The 23,544-nt window shown below is 37.8% G+C and overlaps 1 protein-coding gene across 1 annotated transcript in view; it reads right to left on the bottom strand.

Annotated features, from left to right (window-relative positions):
- The window catches only part of ADAMTSL1 (ADAMTS like 1), a 431,341-nt gene that overhangs the window by 372,689 nt on the left and 35,108 nt on the right, over window positions 1–23,544 (bottom strand). The window contains exon 3 of the mRNA XM_021715583.1: window positions 345–390. Coding sequence (XP_021571258.1) covers window positions 345–390 — 46 coding nt within the window. The remainder of the gene's footprint in view (window positions 1–344; window positions 391–23,544) is intronic.

Below are 23,544 nucleotides of genomic sequence, written 5' to 3'. Positions count from 1 at the left end.
AAAAATAGACATTATCTGCGGTGCTTTAAGCCTGTAATCCCAGCACTTTGGGAGGCCAAGGTGAGAGGATTGCCTAAGCCAGGGGTTTGAGGCCAGCCTGGCCAACATGGCGAGACCTTGTCTCTGTAATAAATTAAAAAATAAGCCGGGCATGGTATTGTGCACCTGTGGTTCCAGCTGCTTGGAAGGTTGAGGCGGAGGAATCACCTGAGCCCAGCAGGTCGAGGTTGTGGTGGCTATGAGAATGTCAGTGCACTCCAGCCTCGGCGATAAAGTGAGACTCCAACTCAAAAAACACAAAACAAAAAAAACACATGATCACAATTACAGAACCTCATACTTACCACATTACTGCATGTTCTATAGCGAATGTTTCTCCCTTCACAGCTCCTAGGTCACAAAAATGAAAAAAAGAAACTCATTATGAGAGGCTCAACATTTGAAATTTTTTAATAAAAGTAATTTTATTTTAATATTAGTGAGAGGGTTTCTCTTTTCTTCTAAGTATGTTCTTAAGCAAGTTGCTATTAAAAACTAAATTGTGTTGATCTATAGACGTTATATATGTAAATTGCTTTCTCTATCAACATTAAAACTAACTCTTCATCTTGCTTCCAAGAAGTTTTCAGAATGCCTACTTAGTATATATTTAACTAGATAAAGGTTTTCTGAAAATATATTTACAAATGAAACCTGTCTTAATTATTTCTGAGATAAAAGTGAAGAGATATTTTACTGAAAAACTTAGGTCTTGAATATAATAAAAACTGGACTTACTATTGATATCTTACAAATCATACTTCTAAGGACATGAAAAGTCATAATTCTTAAAAAATTATTTTTATTTCTAAATTGCATGTAGAGGCTTTGCAGTTGTCTCATCTAAAGATAATTACTATCATTTAATTTACTTATCCCTTCCCAGCCTGAAGGAAATCACATCACGTATACAATTTTGTAACCTGTGTTTTTTCCATTGAAAAGTTTTTGGGCCAGGCTTGGTGGCTCAGCCTGTCATCCCAGCACTTTGGGAAGCCGAGGTGAGTGGATTGCCTGAGTCCGCGGGTTCAAGAGCCACCCAGGTAACTTGGCGAGACCTCATCTCTACAATACATCAAAAAATTGGCTAGGCGTGGTAGTGTGTGCCTGTAGTTCGGGCACCTTGGAAGGCTGAGACAGAAGGATCACCAGAGCCCAGCAGGTCGAGGCTGCGGTGGCTGGGAGCGTGCCACTGCACTCCAGTCTGGGTGACAGAGTGAGACTCCAACTCAAAAAAAAAAAGAAAGAAAGGAAACAAAAGTTTTTGAAGATATTTTCTCATATTATGAAGGCACTTTAAAGACACCATTTTGAGAGCTAAATAATATTCCATCAAATTACATAATAATTTGCATAATCACTCCTCCATTGCTTGTCATATATGTCATTTTCAATTTGGGTTTTTGATAAATGGTGCTATGTTAAACCATCTCCATGCATATGTTTTATCCAAGTTTCTGACTGTGACTTTAGAATAGGTAAATCTCTAGAAGGAGAATTACTGGACTAAATGGAATTAACTTTTATAAGGCTCTTACAAAATGCATTCCACAGAAGTTGTGCCATTACATACTTCCACCAGCATTATATGAGAGCTTCCATTTTACTGAATTCTTATGAACAAAAACAATCACATTTTGATAAAACATTGTTGACACTTGACTTCAATCAATTGACATCGATTTAGGTGATGATGCTCAACTCATGAACAGCGATACTCCTCTTTTCAAAATAAGTCACACTTGAAGTCAAAATATACTATGGATTTCTGAAAGAATGATTACACTAATAGCTTTAGAATTCCAGGTACATGTCTAAGTCTGTTATATGTATTAATTTATTTGATCTTCTAAAAATCCCTGAGAGATAGGATACCATCATTGTATCCATTTTACAGATGAGAAAACTGAAACTTAGGAAGGTTACATAACTTGCCAAAATCACACAACTAGTAAATTGAAGAGCTGAAATTTGAAACCAGAATATCTGGCTTCAGAGATCACATCCTTAATCACAATGCTTGAACGCCTCTAATTTACTTTTTGTTCACTAAACGTCCATAAAACTTCTGTCATATGCTGGGCAATGAAATTACTATGAAGAGTACAAAGAAGAAAGAATGTGACTTGGTATTTGTTATTAAGAAAATTAAATATATAATTATAATTCAGTGTAAGAAATGCTACATAGCATTTGTGTTAGGTCTTGGAAATGTTAACAGAAAGGCAATGCCATCTGAAAACATAGTTATATAAAGTCTATCTTAAAAAGACAGAAAGGGCCTAAAAACTTGACTGTAACCAGATTGACTGTATCACTATCTATTAAAAATAGAAAAGGAAAACCTGGTCAGGCTTTGGAATCATAGAAACAAGAAGCATGACTAAAGGCACATGTTTGTCAGTGTCCAGCCCAACAATGTCCTGGACAACGGGCCAATGAAATTCAAGTCCTTCATGTCCCATTGGCAAGACTGCTGCAATCTCCACATAGATGACTCACGCCAACCTAGCTGATGCCAACGAACGTTCAGCTTATCCAAGGAACACCCCTCACTACGATGCCATGTTGACCAAGCTACTTGCCAAGAGTGAGCTGGATTTTCACGATTGCTGAGAGTCTGAGAGTGCTGGGCTTGCTGGCATGCGTATTCCAGTCTACGTGACAGACAGTTCTATTCCTCATTGTAAATTAATCAACTGGCATTCTAGTTTGAAATTTTTTATCTCATGGGTCAAGTCATTATGAGTCCAAGCCCAAGAGAAGGATGAGTTCTTGGTGCTGTGCCTAAAACTATCAGGTTTCTGACTCTAGAACGTTGAGAGTTAGGCTCCAGATGATGGTACATTTACAAAGTAATGAATTCTACAACTGGGAGGCCTTTCGTAGCACGCCATCTAGACATTGGTGTTTTGCTGAATGTGATCTGTTTTTCAATTTTGAAATTCCTGTTCTATACAGACCACATTGTAGTGGTTAAGAGTACCCACATTGAAACCAGACTGCTTTCTGGAATCTTAACTCTATAGCTCAGTTTCGTCATCTATAAAATGGGATAATATTACTAATTTCCTGGAAATCTGAGGATTAACTGAGTTAATATTTGTGAATTGCTTCAAATAGTGCCTAGTACATAGTAAATATTATGTAGGCATTTGATAAATTAATTAAGTGTGTAATAGATATAAAATTATAATAGTTATTAAAAGGAGGTCAAGTATAGATTTGGTATGTTTGCAAAGTTTCAAACAGCTCTGGTTTTTGGGAATTCAGGGTTTATGTGGGGAATCGGACTAGAAGTACCTTCTAATTTTAAACTTTGTAACAAGCAAAGGGGAACCACCAGAGGTTTAAAAACAGAGGAGATTCAATGATGAGTTTTTCTTTAAAATCCAAACCCTGGTGTTAATCCTTGAGACCTTAATGCTCTAAGCTTTTCACTCCCCCTTTTTTTCCTTTTTCCTAACCTTATGTCTGTGAACAGAACAATGAAATCAATTCTGAATTAGGAATTGGAAGGTCTGGGTTGTAGATTTGTTCTTCTTCTACTTGCATTAGCCTCTTGCCCTCTCAGAGTCTTAGTCTCCTCATCTGTCAATTGAATATAGGAATGTCGGTACACAGAGTTACAATCCCCAACAGAGATAATGTACAAAAAGCTCTATTCAAACACCAAGAGGTTATTACAGAGATATTGCTTACTAACCAAAACAAAGCAGAAAAATACTTGCTTCAGTAATTTAAATGAGCCTTTCCCCAGGTATTTTAAACTATAAATACTTATATAAGCATCCTTGGATAAGAGGAGCTATACCCTGAACATTTACCATAATATTATAAGAAAGGGATTGGCAGTAGCCAGAAACTGCCAGGGCAGTGGGGGGAGGGGATGACACATAATATCAATAAGGGTACCTGATCTCAAACCAGGCAAAGTGGGGACCAATGGGAGATCCACACTTTACCTGTATGATGACTGCTTGTATACCTAATCTTGAATTACACCCAGCATCTTTAAAATAGAAATTTAAAAAATCACATTATTTAGGAAAAGCAAAACAAAGCAAAGGAAAAAAAAAACATTTGTCATAACTTCTGAAGAACAGCTTGCCATTGTCTCACACTTAATATCTATTTACAAATAATTTATTTGTGCCTCTGAACTAGCGACCCTTTACTATACTGCTTTTTTAAATTGAGAGTCTGTCTAATTTGACTTAAATATGATCTTTAAGTGGTCATGCGCAAATGTGGCAAAGTGATCATTATTGAAAGATGCTGTCAAATTGTGAACAACAATAGAAATACAAATCTCTACTATATATTCCGTGCCTGCTATAGGCACCTGGTCTCATGTTAGGTATTCTATACATATTATCTCACATCTTCCCACAACCCAGCAAAAGTTTTATTATTCTTATTTAGTAGATGAGAAAATGGAGGTTGGAGAAAGCTGAGGAAGCTTAAAACTACGTACACAGACAAGAGAGGACTGGAGATTGAAATCCTGATCTGACAAACTCCTAAGAATATCAAACAATAAGAAAAGGAATAGGATGCACTCAAGATGTGTAGTATACTAACGCTAGACTAAAAATCTGGAAGCTGAGCCAGGGGTTGGCCTGGAGTTAACTGTACTTTACTGTTACTATTTCAATTTATCAGCTACGTCTCAATTCTGGTAAATCTGCTTCTAGAAAAGCATACCTAGAGACATACTGGAACATCTCCAGGAAAACCCCACTCATCAGTAAAATGTAATGTGAAAGAACGTCAGTGCAGGGAAGCTTATAATTTTAAAAAGACTAAATTTATTAAATTTGAATATAAATTTTACATAAGTAGCAAAGTGACTATTTCGCCACAAGAATTTCATTCCTGCCAAGTGTGAATGTCTTCATCCAAGGCATTTATCTGGGCATACGATCCTCATCTGAGAATTAAGTAGTAAAAAATATTTTCTTTCTTTCTTTTTTTTTAAACAGGTCGTTAATATAAAACAGCTGAGTGGTTTCTTTCACATTTAAACAAAGTGAAATTCACCTCTGGGGCTGAAAACAAATATTAGAGATGTCAGTCCAAAATGATGTCTGAAGAAAGTTATAGACAATTGCTGATAACAGAGGATTTAAGTAATGTTCCCCCTCAGCGCAAACTATAAAAATAGTTACAAGACTGTGCTTAGCGAGTTAAGAACTAGGACCAACTATGGACTCAGAAACTGGCTCAAGTATGAAAGAACAAAATATAAATATTAAAATATATTCCAACCCAAATTTGTATAGAAAGTTCCCCGTTTGTTTATTTCAACGCTTTACTCCTGGCCAGTCACTTATTAATTTTTACTTAATTCCTTCTCTCAAAAATGGAAATCATCTCAATCACAAGCTATTACTTATGAATTATTCAGACCAGTTCACTTATGAGATGGGTATAAACTTGATGCATACTTTGTCTCCCATTAACATGTAACACACATCTAAACTCTTCCAGTTCTTCAAATCTTGATGTTACCTTAGTTTAAAATGATCATCATTTAATGACCTTGAAAGAGAGCAATTGCCACAGAAAATTAAAAGTTCTTTTTCTAGGCTTTAGCAATTTGTTGGCTTTTTCTTCCTTATCCTCCTTCTCACATAAGTCTTTAAAAAAGGGAGATATATTTGATTTATCTTTCTTTTACCTTAAAATTCTTCTTATCTCCTTACTAAGCAAAAATATTCTTTTGGTGACATAGCCAGACTTATACCTGGTGTCAGTAAATAGATAATATAAGAAAATCTGGTAACCGTGTATTTAAAACTTCGGAGTTCTTAAGGATAGCTGTACTTGTGTTAGGTTCATGACACCCCAGCCTTTATCTTTAATTTCCAAAAAGTGAAGTGCTGAGCAAGATCAGGTTATTATATTTCCCTGACTACCACCTGCCTTTCAATGATAAACTCATAAGCAAACAATTTCAAAATAGGACAGTGCCTTTGCTTCAATCTCCTCCATCCTCTCTCTCTCCCCCACCCCCTACTCTCTACCCCCCTTTCTCTACCTCCCTTCCTCTCTCTTTCTCTTTCTCTCTGACACAGGGTCTTTTTCTGTGTTCCAGGCTGGAGTGCAGTGGCATGATCATAGCTCACTGTAACCTTGAATCCCAGGGCTCAACTGATCTTCTTGCTCTGAATAGCAGGGGCAGGTGCATACCACCATGCCTGGTTAATTTTTTCTTAAAATTTTTTTTTTGTAAATATGGGATCTCACTATGTTGTCCTGGCTGATCTCAAACTCCTGGTCTCAAGCCATTCTCCCGCCTCAGCTTCCCAAAGCACAGGCATTACAGGCATATCTCTTTTTGCTTAGTCACCTCCCAAAAAACCATGAGCTTTCTTTTTTTTTTTTTTTTTAAAGAAAAGTTTATTTAAAAGTAAATTAAAGAGAAAAAGAGAAGGGAAAGAAAAGATTCACCTCCCCAAGGTGGGGGAGGGGGCCAAAGCCGGGAAGCAAGGTGACAGCCATAGCTCAAAGAGCACGTGGCCACACCAGAGTCTATGGTGTGGCAATGGTCCTTGGCTGCTTGTGGTTGAGTCCTTTGAACCATTTCCCTTGATGGGGGAAGATCATTAAGGTGATTGGGTGGTGGTCTGCTCCACGCCATCACGAAGGGGCAGGCAAGTGTAGGTACTGATGTCGGGTGATGGACAGAAGGCAGATGGGTGGGTCAGTCACATCATTGCTGCCATGGTGGGATTTATTCATGTCATGTAGGTCACAAAGAGCTGATGAGTTTAACTTGGGGAGTTGGGCCTGGAGGAAAACTATGTGCTCTTTACAAGAGAACAGACATGAATCCATGCCAGCAATCCAAGCCAGAAGGGACCCTGAGCCATTTAGATTGTGGATCCTAGAGTGACCACAAATTAGACAAGACAAGCGGATGTGGAGTCACAGAAAGGGACTTCATGTAGAACCGGAACGCTGTTTTCCTCCTTCACTTCCAATGGTCATTTCAGTGCTCACTGGAGCTATATAGCCAAAGTTTGCCCCTAAAGAGCCAGTTAAGACTTCTACATTTCTGGGGGCTTTTACAAAAACCTCAGGAGGATAACAGTTCTGAGACCAACAGAGAAAACCAAGAGGAAGCGTACTGTCAGCTTCTTTTCATTTTCCACAGACGTGTTATTGTAAGAGGTTCTTCCAGGAAACACTTGATACCAATCCACTTAGCCATTGAAAAGGAAACTGTAGGAACCTCCGGACCTCATGTGTGAAGCTCATCTCAGGTGCTCACTGTCCTCGCCTATGGTTCACACTGGATGCTGAAAACCTCAAGCCTGGAACTGGAGTCTGCACAACAGAGAATGAGCTGTGGTCTTCCCTTACACAAGAGAGAAAGGGGAGTTAGAAGACATGCCATCCTGTGGGCTGCATAGGTCTCACGTTCTGATCATTCCCTCAGCTCTGCTTTACGCATGTATGTCAAAAAGTCATTCTCTGGTGCTCCACATTTCATGCCACGTTTAAAATAATTATTATTTAACTGAATTTATAGTGTCTTAAACAAAAATCACAATGACCCTTGTTTATATGGAAATGTTATTTGCTCCCAACAAATGGAATCAATTCAGCACTGTCTTTTTTTTTTAAAAAATGTCTACTGTAGAGTAACAGAAACCTGTATACCACTAAAATAAATGAACAAACAAAATCAATAAAAATACAAGGGGGGGACCCCCAAAATCCTGGAATTTATTTATAAAGATAGTGCATTTCTTCTTACATGTTTAAACTTCAGTCACCTTCAAAGTACTCTCCATCTGATGCAATACACTCGTCAAAATGCTTTTTCCACTGCTCAAGACAGTTTTTGGACTGGTCAATTTTGATGCCTTTTAGTGCTTCTTGATGTTTTTTGTTTCACCTCTTCCATCTCGGCAAAACATTTTCCTTTGAGGACTTTTTTCATCCGGGAAAACAAAAAGAAGTCGCTCAGGGCGAGATGGGGTGAATGAGGAAGGTGAGACCTGGGGGTCATGTCATTTTGGGTCAAAAACACTGAGCATGGTGTCGTCAGGTGCACTTTAAATCACCCATCATGAAATAGGCAAATGTGTTGAAAGAATCTCCAAAAAAAAAAAAATTAACTGGAGCCAAGCGCAGCCTCTCACAACAATGCTAGCTGGTACACTGATGCCAATGGGTTCCCAGGACACTCACCTAGCAGGGGAAGCCGGTACTACAAGGGACTCACCCTCCAAAAGATAATTCCGTTTTTGGGGGGATCTCGCCTCATGTCTACAGATAACCATGCTTAAACGGCATCATTATTATATGCTATACCTAAATAGTTGGGAGATGTTCTTGTACGCATCCATAGTGAGGACTTCATCAATATGAATAGAGTTAAATTGTTTTTAACACACATCTAATGAAAGTATGTTTACTCTGGACAATGATTTGGAGTCCCTTTCCCTCTTCCATGTGCTTCCAGACAACCCTCCACCTCAAATAATAAGAAATTTGCTTACAGGACTCTCTGTAAAAAGTAACACTTAATCTGGTAGCCCCTGACTATGAAAAACTGACCTTGAACATTAAGGTGTGTTTTTGCAACCCCATTACAAAGTGGGCAAAAGGTATGAATAGATACTTCTCAGAAGAAGACATACAAGCAGCCAACGGATACATAAGAAAATGCTCAGCCTCACTAGTCATCAAAGAAATGCAAATTAAAACAACACTGAGATACCACCTAACTCCAGTCAGGATGACCATCAACAATAACTTAAAAAACAACAGATGCTGGAGAGGATGTGGTGAAAAGGGAACACTTCTACACCATTGGTGGGAGCGCAAACTAATACAACCTCTGTGGAAAACAGTTTGGCAATTCCTAAAAGATATAAAAATCAACCTTCCATATGACCCACAACTCCGCTACTGGGAATATACCTGGAGGAACTCAAATCATTCTATGAAAAAGACACCTGCACACGTATGTTTATCGCAGCATTGTTCACAATAGCAAGATCATGGAACCAACCATGCTGTCCACCAAAAGAGGACTGGATTAAAAAAATACATACATACACACGATGGAATTTTACGCAGCCATAAAGAAGGACAAAATTATGAACTTGAGAGCAACCTGGATGGACTTAGAATCTGTAATAGTGAGTGACCTATCACAGAAACAAAGAATTGAGTATCACAAGTTCTCACTTTTAAGTGGACCTTGAACAATTATCGTAATACTATAAGAAAAGGATTGGCAATAGTGGGAAACTGCCAGGGGAGGGGGGGGGCACACCTCATCAACAAGGGTACCTGCATAATGAACATTTGTATACCTAACCCTGAATTGTAGCCCACAACTTTAAAATAAAAAAAGTTACCTGTAAAATAAAATTTAAAAATGTGTTTTTGTCCTTCTGTGTAGCTACACTTCACAGTTTTTCCCCATTTGAGGTTATATTTCCTTCATTAGACACAGCCACTAGAATTCTAAAAATAATGCATCCCAGTACATACCACCAACACCAATGTAAAGGTCCTTGGTGCTTTGGATTTTCAAAAGCATTCATAAAAAAAAAATCTCTTTCCCCAAAGCATTGAGCTGAAAGGTCCCTGAATCCCATGCAGAAGCCGTTTTCCACGGCTTCTTCTGCACGTGATATAGGACATGGCTCAAACAGATTAGTGGTAAGGGAGAGATTTTTTTTTTTCCCCTGAATAGACGGATATACAGGCCAAACGATTATGACAACATGATAAATGTAGCTTTTTGAAAATGCTTTCTGTTGTACTAATACAACAAACAACAAGGTGGCATGCTGTCAGGCATCATTCATCAATAGGTGAGCTGGCTGGGAACAGAGGTAGCCCCGGTGCCAAGCTAGCTCCCCAGATCTGCCCGCTACTCCTCACTGGGCCTAAGAAGTCAATAGAAGAGTCGGCCTTAAAGCCACACTTTCAAAGCAATTTTACGATGATTAGAGGAGAGTAGAGGCCCAGATTTTAAAATGGTGCCGTGAATTGTGAACTAGCCTTAAAAAGGTTTCTCGGGCATAGATAACATTTTTGTGACCTCAGTTTTATAACTCAACACTTCTGCTCTATCCTAATCTATCATTATAAAAATGTTCTGAGTGCAGTGCCAACTTGGAAACTCTAATTTATATATACAGAGAGAGTTACTTGAACTGCATATGGAGACCCAATTTGACATAAATGGAAATTATGCAGGTTTGGGGAAAACATTCTTCGATGACATCCTCTCTGGTCGTTCGATCGTCTCTTGACCAGACGGAACTAAGGAAAGGGTCTCTGTGCTTCTAGAGATTTTAAAGCAATAGTTAGGCGTTTTCTGTATTCTGTTTTTTTCCCCCCACATATGAAGGTATAGACCTGGAGGTCTATTATTTAATAAATAGGTAAATATATAGGAGAAGGCATGGATATCAAACATAATCCCCTGTCCTTGAAGGAGTTTAAAATCTATCCAGGAAAACAAGATAAAAACCTGAAAGCTTGAGTAAACAAAGGATTAAATAACAATTTGAGATTCATGTAGACTAAATGTCATAGGGTACTCTAGCTCAGGGTGAAGGAACAACAGACTTCTTAATGTCACTAGAGTATAAGCTACTACATCCCTCTCCATCTAGTGAATCTCCCCTCTCTTATTCTGGGAGCTGATAGAGAATGCTAGAATGTATGTGATCTAGCACCTGCCTTTGCCTGGATGTGAACTAACTGGACTTACAAACATGCTCTCAGAATGGAACCTGTTCATATGTAGGGGATTGACTGTAATCCACTAATCCATGAATGGATTAATCTACTCATGAGCACAGAGCCCTCATGACTCAATCCCGTCTTAAACGTCTTACCTCTCAACACTGTCATGTTAGGGATAAGGTTTCCACGTGAGTTTCAGAGGGAACAAACATTCAAACTATAGTAGATAGATGATAGATTAGATAGATAGACAAATGATAGACACACAGATACACAGATACTAGATGAATGATAGTCAGATACATAGATACAGATGTGTGTTGTACATGGCCCAGTATAAATACATACATTTTCTAGCTCTGTCCACTAAGAGGACCTAGAAGGAGGGACACCCAGAAGCACTGAGCATGCTTCATGTCCAGATCTTGGCTTCCAAGTACCACTGTTCAGTCAAAGAAACCAGGCTTCCTAGTAAAATGTCTGAGGCTAAGTCTGGGGCAGAAAAATATAAGATGAGCTTAAAGCATCTTGGGGTGCCAGAAAGTAAGGAATAGCTTCAAAAAACAAAGGAAGGATGGAAAGAAGGGAGGGAGGGAGAGAAGTCAGCTAGGCGTTTTCAAGTTTGTTAAATTAACATTTAGACCCATATGAGAATATTATAGGATGAATTCTGGAGTTTGTCCTGAGTTTCAAATTGGTTTATTTGCCATTACGAGTGTTTGGAATGTTCTAAATTACAACTAGAAAAATCACTGCCAAATTTTTCCAAACCAGTATGATGTTACATATCTTTGCCTGTTCTTCAAAGAAAGATGCTACCACAAAGCATCAGGGTTTCACAAATATGGGCTAGGCTTATGAAAATGAGGAGTATACTCATATAATAAAAAACAACAACAACAAGAATGGTGACATTGTAAGCCATAAAGATCATGCCCAGGTTCTAATGAAGTCAGAAACCATTCTGAGCATATTGCTCAGACAATCTAATGAGACAATGTACAATAAGCACTCCGACAGGGAAAATGAGCTCCTGGGCAGTGCTTCCTAGTTAACAAGCTTTTGTATAATGCTTTCTGATTTACAGTCACTTAACACAATCATTGAGTGTCCAATTTCAACGAGTACTAAGCGAGGCACTGAGAAAGACACAGAAATGATGACTTCCTGACTCTTATCAACGTTATTTACTTGGAACAAATTCACATGAATCAGAATAGAACACATAACAGTATAACGCCTAGTGAACAACTCATGGGTATGGTCTGAATACTAAATACAGAAAGAATTTGCAAAAGGGAGAGGTTGAAGAGAGGGCAGTGACTTACAAAGAAAATATCTTAGGTGGAATGTCCTATATGGGCCACCGGACTCCCAAGAATGGGATGGGAGAAAGGAGAATTCGAGGTTCAACCCTCCCTTCCCAAAGTAACAGTAGGTTCCTTGCCCTGTGTTTCATTCAGTAAATTCAGCCAACACTGACTGGATACCTACTTAATGCAAGGCAGAAAGATACAAAGAAAAGTAAGATAAAAATCTGTGACCACAGCACTGATAGTCTAAGGAGGGAGGGTATCATACAAATTACTATAATATAGCCAGACTATGTAAAAGTGACTTAAAAGTGGAGCAAACAAAATACTAATACTTCACATATATAGCACGGTGAGGCTTAGGGCTGCAGGTGGTGGTGGCTTTAAATAGCACTTAGGATTTTGATAAGTGGGCATGGGGAAGGAGGGGCATTGTAGGTGGAGAGCTTATTGGGAGAGGAGGCAGAGACAGCAAAGGGTCTAGCATTTAGAGGATTCGGACACAGTTCTAGATGACCAGGCCTTTTAAAATTCTACAAAACCATGTTTTGTCCCCTGCAGTCTATGTGTTTGCTCACTGAGCCGCAGTGCCTAACAAAGTGCCTGGTATACTATTAGAACTTTACAAGAATTTCATGATGAAAGGGACGGAAGGCAGGGGGAGGGGGGGGAAGACAGGCAGGGAAGGAGGGAGAAAGGAAAGGGAGGAGGGAGAAAGGAAAGGGAGGAGGAAAAGAGGAAGGGAGGGAGGAAGAACTAATGATTAAAGGAAGAAAGAAGGAACAAAACAGGAGGAAATGCTACAAAGATACTCTCAGGCCATGAAGAACTTTCAGCCTCACTGTTCTAATTTTTGAACCCTGAAACCCGATTAAATCACTCTATAACAAGCTGAAGATGAAAAGTTTAAAATGAAACTAAATAGCTACCAAAGAAAATAAACATTTGGCTCTTTTTTTTTTAATGGACATGTTTATTTTCGCATGTTTACTCAAAGTTGTGTTTGTCATTGCAATGCATGTACTCCCTCTGAAAAATGGCTAGGGGTGGAGGCCGGGGGATTGCTGCCTTTGGCTCACAATCCACTAGCAGGAAGGACATGCACTTTATAGTGCATACACACATGCCATAAGGTTTGCAAATGATCTTATATTTGCTCAGTAGCCAAAAGAGGCAAAGAATGAGAATAAAAACAAATGTGTTTTAGCAACATCAAGTCCAACTTTTCCATCTTCCCCATGAGGAAAATGTATATTATGAAACGCTAGGACTCTAACAACCTCACCCGATACAACCCTTGAGTTGGGAATTTATGAATTATTTTGGCTAGACACAAAGGTTCTCCGATCCTTCCATGTCACCCAGATGTTCATTGCAAAATGGGGGTCTGGAGAATCACATTTTTCTTTAAAACCAATTATATTGAGAGCAGTCTTTGCTGCACTTCCCAAGCAGCAGGAAAATGGGCTTTGACGGTGAATCTGGAGGAGAAAGGGTCTCTTTCTCATGGTCATGCATTTCAATTTTAGAGTTGAAGGGCACCTCGGACATTCGTTCAACAAATATGGAACACACATTCTGTTCCATGCACTGCACATATGACTTCATAGATGAGCAAACTAAACCCAGAGAAACTAGTATCTCAACCAATGTCACACAGTTAGAAAATTGTAGTGCCAAGATACAAAATCAGTAGTTTGATTTTTAAAAAATAGAATAAATAATTCACAAAGAAGGCAATGAAACTCACTGTTGAGTTCTGGTTCCCACAACATGTGGCTGTCTCCCCCTAGAGAAGGATCTTTATTTTGACTAAAGGAGTCCTAACCCAAAGTCCAAAGGTAGAGATTGGCTCAGCTGCTAGCTTTGGTTGGTATATGCAGCTATGGACTTTGGTTAATGATCACATATAAATATGACACCACCTAGTGTTTTATAGTTATTCTTCCTGTTTCAAGGTGAAGCAACCATCCCCACTGTATATGATTTTGATCTACCTCTTTTGTTCTTAATATACAGCCTCTGTCTCTGTCTCTCTCTCTCTAATGGACATTAAACAAAATAGAGTTACATAACTCTCCTACTTTTTATAAATTGGGCCCAAACAAAGGAAATCATACAATTCAAGTTGTATTAGGAAGCTTTTCCTTGTTTTGGCAGTTGAGGGGAAGGAAGAGCTGGTGGGAAATTGAAGGTAGAAAGTTAAACTCAACCCGCTGGATAATAAGTTTAATAATTAAAAAACAAATTAGCAGCCGGGCTCGGTGGCTCTGCCTGTAATCCCGTGCCTTTGGGAGGCTGAGGTGAGTAGATTGCCTGAACCCGCGGGTTCGAGACCCGCCTGGGCAGCGAGACCTCATCTCTACAATAAATCAAAAAGTCAGCCGGGCGTGGTAGTGCATGCCTGTAATTCCGGCTACTTGGAAGGCTGAGGCGGAAGGATCACCTGAGCCCAGCAGGTCGAGGCTGCGGTGGCCGGGAGCGGCCACTGCACTCCAGTCTGGGCGACAGAGTGAGACTCCAACTCAAAAAAAAAACAAAACCAAAAAACAAATTAGCCAGGCATGGTGGTATGTGCCTGTAGTCCCAGCTACTTGGGAGGTTGAGATGGGAGGATCGCCTGAGCTCAGGAGTTTGAGGCTGCAGTGAACCGTGATCAGATTGTGATCATGCCACTGTACTCCAGCCTGAGCAACAGAATGAGACCCCGGCTCAAAAATAAAAATTGCGGGCTTGGCAGTAGTGGGATTCTGCCGGGGTGGGGAGGCACACCTCATCAACAAGAGTACCTGCATAATGAACATTTGTATACTTAACCCTGAATTGTACTCCACATCTTTAAAATAAAAAAAAAACTTTAAAAAATAAAAATAAATAAATAAAAATTAAAAAATTAAAAGAGAAGTTCAATGATTTTAAGGGGAAGTGAGTCTCAGATAATTTGCATAAACTACCTAAGAATCACTGGGACGTTAACCTGGTCATTCCAGCTGGAAGTTTAAAGGATCATATTTATAGATTCGCTTAATAATGGAATGAAAGGAAATGTCAGAAATCACTTAGTACATTGACCACTTTGGACAAGGCGGATCTTGACTACTACTGCACAACTGCTCCACCGTGGGGCTCACAGTAGTACCTGGGGCAATCACCACGTTTATGTCTTGACATGTCACTCATGACTTCCTCCCACATAGCAGACTGGATCATTTCACAGAAACTTGAATGAGGAATTTTGACATAAAGAAGATTCTTTATCGGAAAATTCCTTATTTTCTTTATTACCTTAACCTTTAAACTCTCAGGGAGCTGGAGACAAGCCTCATCATTTCACTCTCATTCCTTTCAACAGAATAGCAGTTCTAACCCTGGCTACATATTAAAATCATTTGGAGAGCTTTGAAAAAACTACTGATGTCAAAGATCCACCCTCAAAGGCTCTAATTTAATTGGTCTTTGGTGGAGTCCAGATATTCATGCATTTTTTTAAAGCTTTCCAGGTGATTCTAAGATGCGGCTAGTTTTAAGAACGACTTCCATAATAGAAGAAAGAATAAAAACCACATGATCATCTCAATAGATGCAGAAAAAGCATTTGGCAAAATTTAACAACTTTAATGATATGAACTCTCAAGAAGCTAGAAATAGAAGAAAATTTCCTCAAAATAAAAAACGCCATATGTGAAAAGCCCACACTCAATGATTTTTCCTCCAAGATCATTGATAAGGCAAGGATGCCCACTCTTGCTACTTCTGTTCAACATAGTACTGAAAGTCTTAGCTAGGACAGTTAGGCAAGGGAAAAAAGGCACACAAATAGGAAAGGAAGAAGTAATATTGTCTCTGTTTGCAGATGATATTATCTTATATGTAGATAACCTTAAAGACTCCACAAAAAACTTAGAACTCATTTTAAAACTCAGTAAAATTGTGGGATACAAAATCAACATAAAAATCAATTGCATTTCTATACATAAACAACAAACTGTCCAAAAAAGAAATTAAGAGAACAACCCAATTTACAACAGCATAAAAAAAGAATACGATACTTAGGAATAAACTTAACTAAGGAGATGAAAGACTTGTATACTGAAAACTGAAAAATATTACTGAAAGAAAAGATGATGCAAATAAATGGTAAAATATTTTGTGCTCAGGGAGCAGAAGACCTAATGTTGTTAAGATGTTCACATTACCCAAGGTTATCTACAGATCAAATGCAATTCTTATCAATGATATTTACAAAAATTAAAAGCCATATGAAACCAAAAGGAACACTGAATAGTCAAAACAGTCTTGAAAAAGAACAAAGCTGGAGGTATCATACTTCCTGATTTCAAAATATTTTACAAAGCTACAAAAATTAAAACGGTATGGTAGTGGTGTTTTACCATATAGATCAATGGGACAGAATAGGGCATCCAGAAATAAAACCTTACATATACAGTCAACTGATCTTTGACAAGGGTGCCAAGAAAATACAATGAGGAAAGATAGTGTCTTCAACAAAGCTGGGAAAACTGGATATCCATATACAAAAGAGTAAAGTTATTATCTTTCACCAAATATAAAAATTAACTAAAAATAGATTAAAGACTTAAATGTAAGATCTGATCTTAAATGTAACATTCCTGCAAGAAAAACTAAGGGCAAACTTTTGTGATACTATTTTTGATGATGATTTATTTGATATAACACCAAAAGTACAGGCAACAAAAACAAAAATTTACATGTAGACTCATACCAAACTAAAAAGATTCTGTTCAGCAAAGGAAACAATACACAATTAAAAAGCAACCTATACCGAGGAAGAAAATATTTTTGAACCATATAGAGTATCTGATAAGGGGTTAATATCCAAAATATAAAAAGAACAACTTCAAATCAACAGCAAAAAACTCTCAAATAACCCAATTTAAAAACAGTAAAGAATTTGAATGGACATTACTCAAAAGAAGACATACAAATGGCCAACAGGTATATGAAAAGATGTTCGATATTACTAATAATCAGAAAAATGCAATTAAAACCACAATGAGATATCACCTCACATCTGTTAGAATGGCCATTAACAGAAAAATGAAAGATAACAAGTGATGGTGAGGATATGGGGATATTGGAACACTTGAAGACTGTTGGTGTTTTCCATAATATCTAATAGCACAGAGGTTCCTTAAAAAATTAAAAATAAATACATTATATGATCTAGCAATACCACTTCTGGGTACTTATCCATGAGAATTGAAATCAAGATTTCAAAGATATATTTGCATACCCATGTTCATTGCAGCATTATTCACAACAGCCAAGATACAGAAACAACCTACAATGTCCATCAATGGATGAATGGATTTTTAAAATATGCGAATACATACAATGGAATATTATTATGCCTGAAAAAAAGAAGGAAATCTTATCATATGCAGCAACATGGATGAACTTTGAGGCCATTTTCCTCAGTGAAATAAGTCAGACCCAAAGGATAAATACTGCATGATTCCACTGATATAAAGAATCTAGAATAGTTAAATACGTAGAAGCAGAGAGTATAATGGAAGTTGTAGGGCTGCAGAAAGAGAGAAATAGATGTTGGTATTCAAAGGGTATCATTTGAGTCGTGCAAGAATGAATAGCTTGTAGGTATCTGCTGAACAAGATTGCTGGTACAGGTAACAGTCCTGCTTTCTGCACTTCAAATTTTGTTAAGATGGTAGATCTCATGTTAAATTTTCTTATGACACACACACAAAAATGGAAGGGTAGCAACAACGCTATGGAAGAAGTTATCTCTAAGACCTCTCCCAGCTCAGGCTAGGTCTAAGTCTGAAATATTTTCTCATTTCTGCAGAAGCACAATGGCTTCCACCAAACTTGGTTCTGTGGTAATAGAGATTAGGCTCCTGATTCTTTTGTGGGGATATTTTTCTCCTTGTTGGAGGAAGAATAGACTGGAGAAATGAAATGGCAACACAGCGTGCTGTTTAAAAGCAAATTAACAAATATTTGAATGTCTGCTGTGTGTTAAGCACTGTAAAGGTAAAACAAAAAAGGACGAGTTCATATAACTTAATTAGGAAAATAAAGCATTAATGTGTAAAATGATGCTACCAGAATAAAATAATAATATAAAGATACCTAAAAAACCTGATTTTACAGATGTATTGGTTATAGAATAGGGGAACATTTTCTTTGTTCTTAAAATATCTTCCAACCATAGTCAGTAGAAACTCAGGGGAAAATTAATAATTTGATAAATTCTTGACCCTGGCCACTTGGAGTTTCTTTTTTTTTTTTTTTTTTTTTGAGTTGGAGTCTCACTCTGTCACCCAGACTGGAGTGCAATGGCCACTCCCGGCCACTGCAGTGTCGACCTGCTGGGCTCCGGCAATCCTTCCGCCTCAGCCTTCCAAGTAGCTGGAACTACAGCTGCGTGCTACCACGCCCGGCAATTTTTGACTTATTATAGAGATGAGGTCTCGCCAAGTTGCCCAGGCGGGTCTCGAACCCATGGGCTCAGGCAATCCACTCACTTCAGCCTCCCCAAGCGCGGGATTACAGGCTGAGCCACTGAGCCCAGCTCACCTGGAGTTTCTATCCTTAAAGTTATACCTACCAACTTGCCTAATACAAGGTAAACATTCAATAAATATTTATTGAATTAATGAGTTGAAGTTGAGGACAAATAAGTATTTATATGGGCTACTGAACAAGTCAAATGAGGAATTTTTGAGATAAACAGAAAAATAAAGTGAAGTTACAGATTCCTGATATGGCAAGTAAAGGACACCAAACACATTTCCAACTATCTATTACTCCAACAAACTGGTTTATCAGATAAATCAGGCTATAAATTGGTCCTAAACATTCAGTCATCAGACTTGGTGAATCCTCTTTCTGAAAGGAGATCAGATATTAGGACAAGATATATGATCTACAATATTAGAAGTCCTGGTAATACATTTAGCCTAGGCTTTGACCCAAAAGTAAAAGAAAGGTAACCACAAGCTCTTAAACATATGTCCCAAAATGTGCACTCTTCCCCAACAAAACAAAAAACCACCTCATTCAAATGACATGAGAAGTCAGACCCACTCTAAACTTGTATATCTTTCTTTTAAACAAAAACTCAAACATTTCCAAGAAAAACAGGGCTGATAACATACTACATTAGATGAAGAATAACAGATAAATCTTGCTTTGGGGCTCACTTGAGCTGAAAGTTCCAAAACCTCTTAAAACACGTCCAGCGAGCCTTAATTGGATGTTATGATAGAGATGAGATGCCTTTAAAAGAAAAAAAAAATATTTGTTTAAGAAGTCAAATCTTAACATTGCAAATTTTCTTTTGGTATTTATTATTATATGGTACAGAAATTAATTGCCAATTAAAGTCTATCTGAGTGTATCAATATTTTCATGGGAGAACATCTGTGTTTGCAATTAAAAATCAGAGACGTTGGCTTACTTTTCCTCAGCACAATGATTATGAAATGAGAAATTTAGAATGATCTTCCCCATTCCTGTGGAATAAAGCTCCTTGGGGCTATTTATTTTAATTTTTCTGTGTTTATGTTGACACCATTCTGGCAGCCACATATCTTTGGAATAATATTATAATCTTACTTCTTTTAGGCACCCCCCACAGTGTGATGATTTTTATCTCTTGTTCATCTAATAATCTTATTCAAGTCAAAAAATTGTTATTCACCTCAAATATTTTATTTAAAATTTATTAACTCTTTAAAAATGCTGCCAGCCTTTATAAGTAGGCTGTTGTTTGCTATTTGGACACATGTGAATCAGTTGAGATTTAACAAGATATTCATACTCTTGATGCATTAAGTATAGTATTCATCTAGCAATTCATTCTATTAATTAGATTCACTGGCAATTCAGGAAATAAAAAAGGTTATAAAAGACCTTTACATCTTCCTTGACCATCAGCACAAAGGTTAACGTCATATTAAGAACATCCAGCTGTCTGATGCATTGCCATCTCAAGCAAGTTGCAGTTCCTCCCTTTGAACCTGGTCTTGGCATTGACCTGACACGGAGGTACACACAATGTTACAGATCATATTAAGTGCCTTATGCACTTGGAATCCCTTATGAGCAAAGCTAAATTAATTGGCTGAAGATAAACCTAGAGCTCTGTGAGACAGATCTCTAATATCAGAAAAACTTTAAAGGCTAAACAAATGAGTCCGCTATAAGTATTATTTCAAAGTATTTAGTGGGAGGAGTGAAGAATTGGAGCGAGAAAGAGCAGCTTCTTAAGGTAGTTGGTCCATGGTTTAATTCACCTGAAATAAAAAAAGGACCATTATCAAGCACAAGTAAGTATGTATAGTCTCTTTTCTAATCAATGAAAAACAAAAACAGATGTTATGTTCCACTTGGTGATGCAAGATTAGTAACAATTTAATATCAGAGGTACAATTTATTATTATGAAACCTAATATGAGCTTACAGAAATCATAAAGTGGTAGACAATGTTTGCATAGTGTCTTCCTTTGTTGCTCAAACCAGGGTTTCAGGTAAAGGAAATTATCAGTGTTCCACTACCATAAATTGGGAAAATCAAGCACCACCTACTTTCTGCCAGCCTCAGAAAAAGGATGTGGGGGAAGCCAAGGAAAGGATTCTGTCCAGTATCTCCATGGATTAGGGCTTTTTTTCCCCAGCCTCAAGCACTGCTAGTTGGGAATGAAGGTTTTTCTATTTAACACCTGTTTATGTTTTTATTCTTCTTTGCCTCCATTTAATTTTATTTCTATAATCTTCAAAAGATAAATCAGAGAGGATGTTCTGTAATCAGAAGGTGACCCAGGTCTCTTTACAAGCTTCAAATCCATCAAGGAACAAAATTAACTTCAGAAGTCGAAATTATCATTTATTCCATAAAATCTGGGTATTCTAGCACACTTTATTGGGAATAGAATCACTATTAGCTGATGGGCTTTTTAAAAAAATCAGACCTGAAAATCACCTAAGAGATCATATTACCAGGGCTGAAAAATTGGCCTGGCAGGTTAATTCACCAGGTAGATGGAATTTATTTGGACTGAATTTAAATGCTTACCATTAGACTACAACAACACACAATTAGTTACCTGCTGGATCTCTAAGGATATATACACTTATCACCCCGATCATTTCTAAGAGTATAAGATGACTGAACTGAATTCAGATTTGGAGTGGAGAGATGAGAGAGAACACATTCAGTTCATTAGCTTATCAAAAACGAGTAAGAAAGCCTAGAAGACCATTCATGGCAGAGTGCAAAAATGGTCACAATTTTGAACCTTCCCTATATCTTATGCTTTTCCAGTTTGGCTATCACAGTCTGACTCTGAGTATGGCACGTGGCTTATTTTGACCAGTGAGATACTAACAAACGTGACATAGAGGATTGAAATGGACTTAGTATGCATTGGGAATTGTTCTCTCTGCTGTCACCATGGGAACCTGTCTAGGCTATCTGCTGGCGAATGAGGGACACGTGGAACACAGCTGAGTTGCCTAAGGTGGCCCAGATGAAACCAGCCTGGATCAGCCAATAGCCAACCAGCCCTAGGTTTGTAACCATGACCATCCATAATCATCAGAGCCACCCAGCCAAGCAATAATCCCTTATCTAACATTTCGGCGATGCTTAGAGGTTGTTATACAACATTATTGTGGAACTAGATACTTACTACAAAAACAATTAGAGTTTCTGTTAGAGCAAAGGCTCTAAGGAGAGTCAATGAATAGATTTTAGCTGGTACTTGAATAGGCGGACCTGGTTGTTGAGGGGAAAAAACGGGAAAACTTTTGTTGTTGCTGTTGTTGCTTTTAGAAAATAGGGTTTATTGAGAGGAGAGTGGGAGGGGACCCGAGGGGGTTGCCCAAAAACTTTTAATAGCAAATTGATTTTATGTTTTAAAGCTAAACACAAATCTTAGAACATATTTATTTCTAAATTACAAGAGTCAAATATATTCTGAGCTTTCTAAATCCAGCATAAAGATAGATCTAAGGCCATATTTAAGCAATGATTGAATTATAATCAAGTATTAAGGAGAGAAGTGTTAGAATATATTTCATTAACATTACATTTTGATTTCAAAAGTATATTTATTCAATTTTTGATATTGCTTAGAGTTACCTATTATAATGAAAATTAAAAATATGATACCAGAATATAACTGAAAAATTCAATGCTAGGCCTCTCCGCTAACTCTGATTGCTGAAAGCTTAGGTTTTTGAAACATGTGACTGTAACCCAGGAATTGCGAAAGAAGATCTTGATTGCAAACAGAACAAAAACCCAAGAAAACAAATAGCTTCTTAGATGCTTGACAACTTAAAAGATAATGAAGACTATTAAACTTCCTTCTAAGATCCTGAGCAGATGCATTCAAACTATACAGGAAGAACAGAAATCATCCAAAATGAATGTTTGATTCTTTTGAGATACCAAAGAGGATATAAACATAAAAAAGGGAAAATAGGGGGATAAAATCCTATTTATAAAACTTGGGAAGTGACACGTAGTGACAGAAAAAGAAAGTCAAGCAGACACAAACATTTGGGAATCTCTGATTTCAAACATAATAATCTCATCGTAAAACAAAACAAAACAAAACAAACCATTGAATTCTGATTGTGGACCAGTGATGCTTAGGATAAGAACTCCTCCTGGGTAATTGAATGTGATCAGTGTCCATAAAGGTCCCCTGCCAGGATGAGTTCTCTGCAACACCAGCTTTTAGACACTTTTGAAATCATATATATTTTCTGTCACAGCCCAACACAGACACACACACACACACACACACACGCACACATGTATGTGTCAGTGTGTATGAGTACATGTTTTGAAAAATGCAATATGCACAGGGGTCTTGAATCATAGCAGAAACTACCCAAGCTGTTTGATAATAGCATATTTTGTGTCTAAAGTAAGTGTATAGTTTCCAAGTTGTTTTGAAGTCAGAATCACAGCATCTCTGATCATTCAATGGTACAACATACTTATTTGGTATTATTACAAAGGCATTTACTTGGTCACTGTGGACCTTTAAATTATCCTTGGAGATGCAAATTTTCTAGAATCAATACTTCTCCAGACACAATAACTCAGTTATGCTTCTTAAAATCTGTAGATGGGAGTTTAACTCCTTAGGGCACAGAGGTAATAAACTAATGAGGTCATAACATGGGATGTAGTCTCCAGAAAGCTCACTACAATCTCAGACTAAACGGCTGAGTCAACTTACATGTTGTCTCCCTCAAAATGATTAGAATCAGTATAGTTCAGCCTCAACTCACTTCACAACACAAATCTTATCAAAGAATAGTGTCAAAATACGCAGTAGGGAATATATAAATAGTTCTTTCACAATTTAAAAAAATGTAACCAGGCTCGGGGGCTCAGCCTGTAATCCCGCGCCTTTGGGAGGCTGAGGTGAGTGGATTG

This window comes from Carlito syrichta, unplaced genomic scaffold, assembly GCF_000164805.1.
Source record: "Carlito syrichta isolate Samal-C Ts95f unplaced genomic scaffold, Tarsius_syrichta-2.0.1 Scaffold307203, whole genome shotgun sequence".
NCBI classification, from domain to species: Eukaryota; Metazoa; Chordata; class Mammalia; order Primates; family Tarsiidae; genus Carlito; species Carlito syrichta.
The sequence above is the reverse complement of the archived record's forward strand: the minus strand, read 5'-3'. Positions and strand labels throughout refer to the sequence as shown.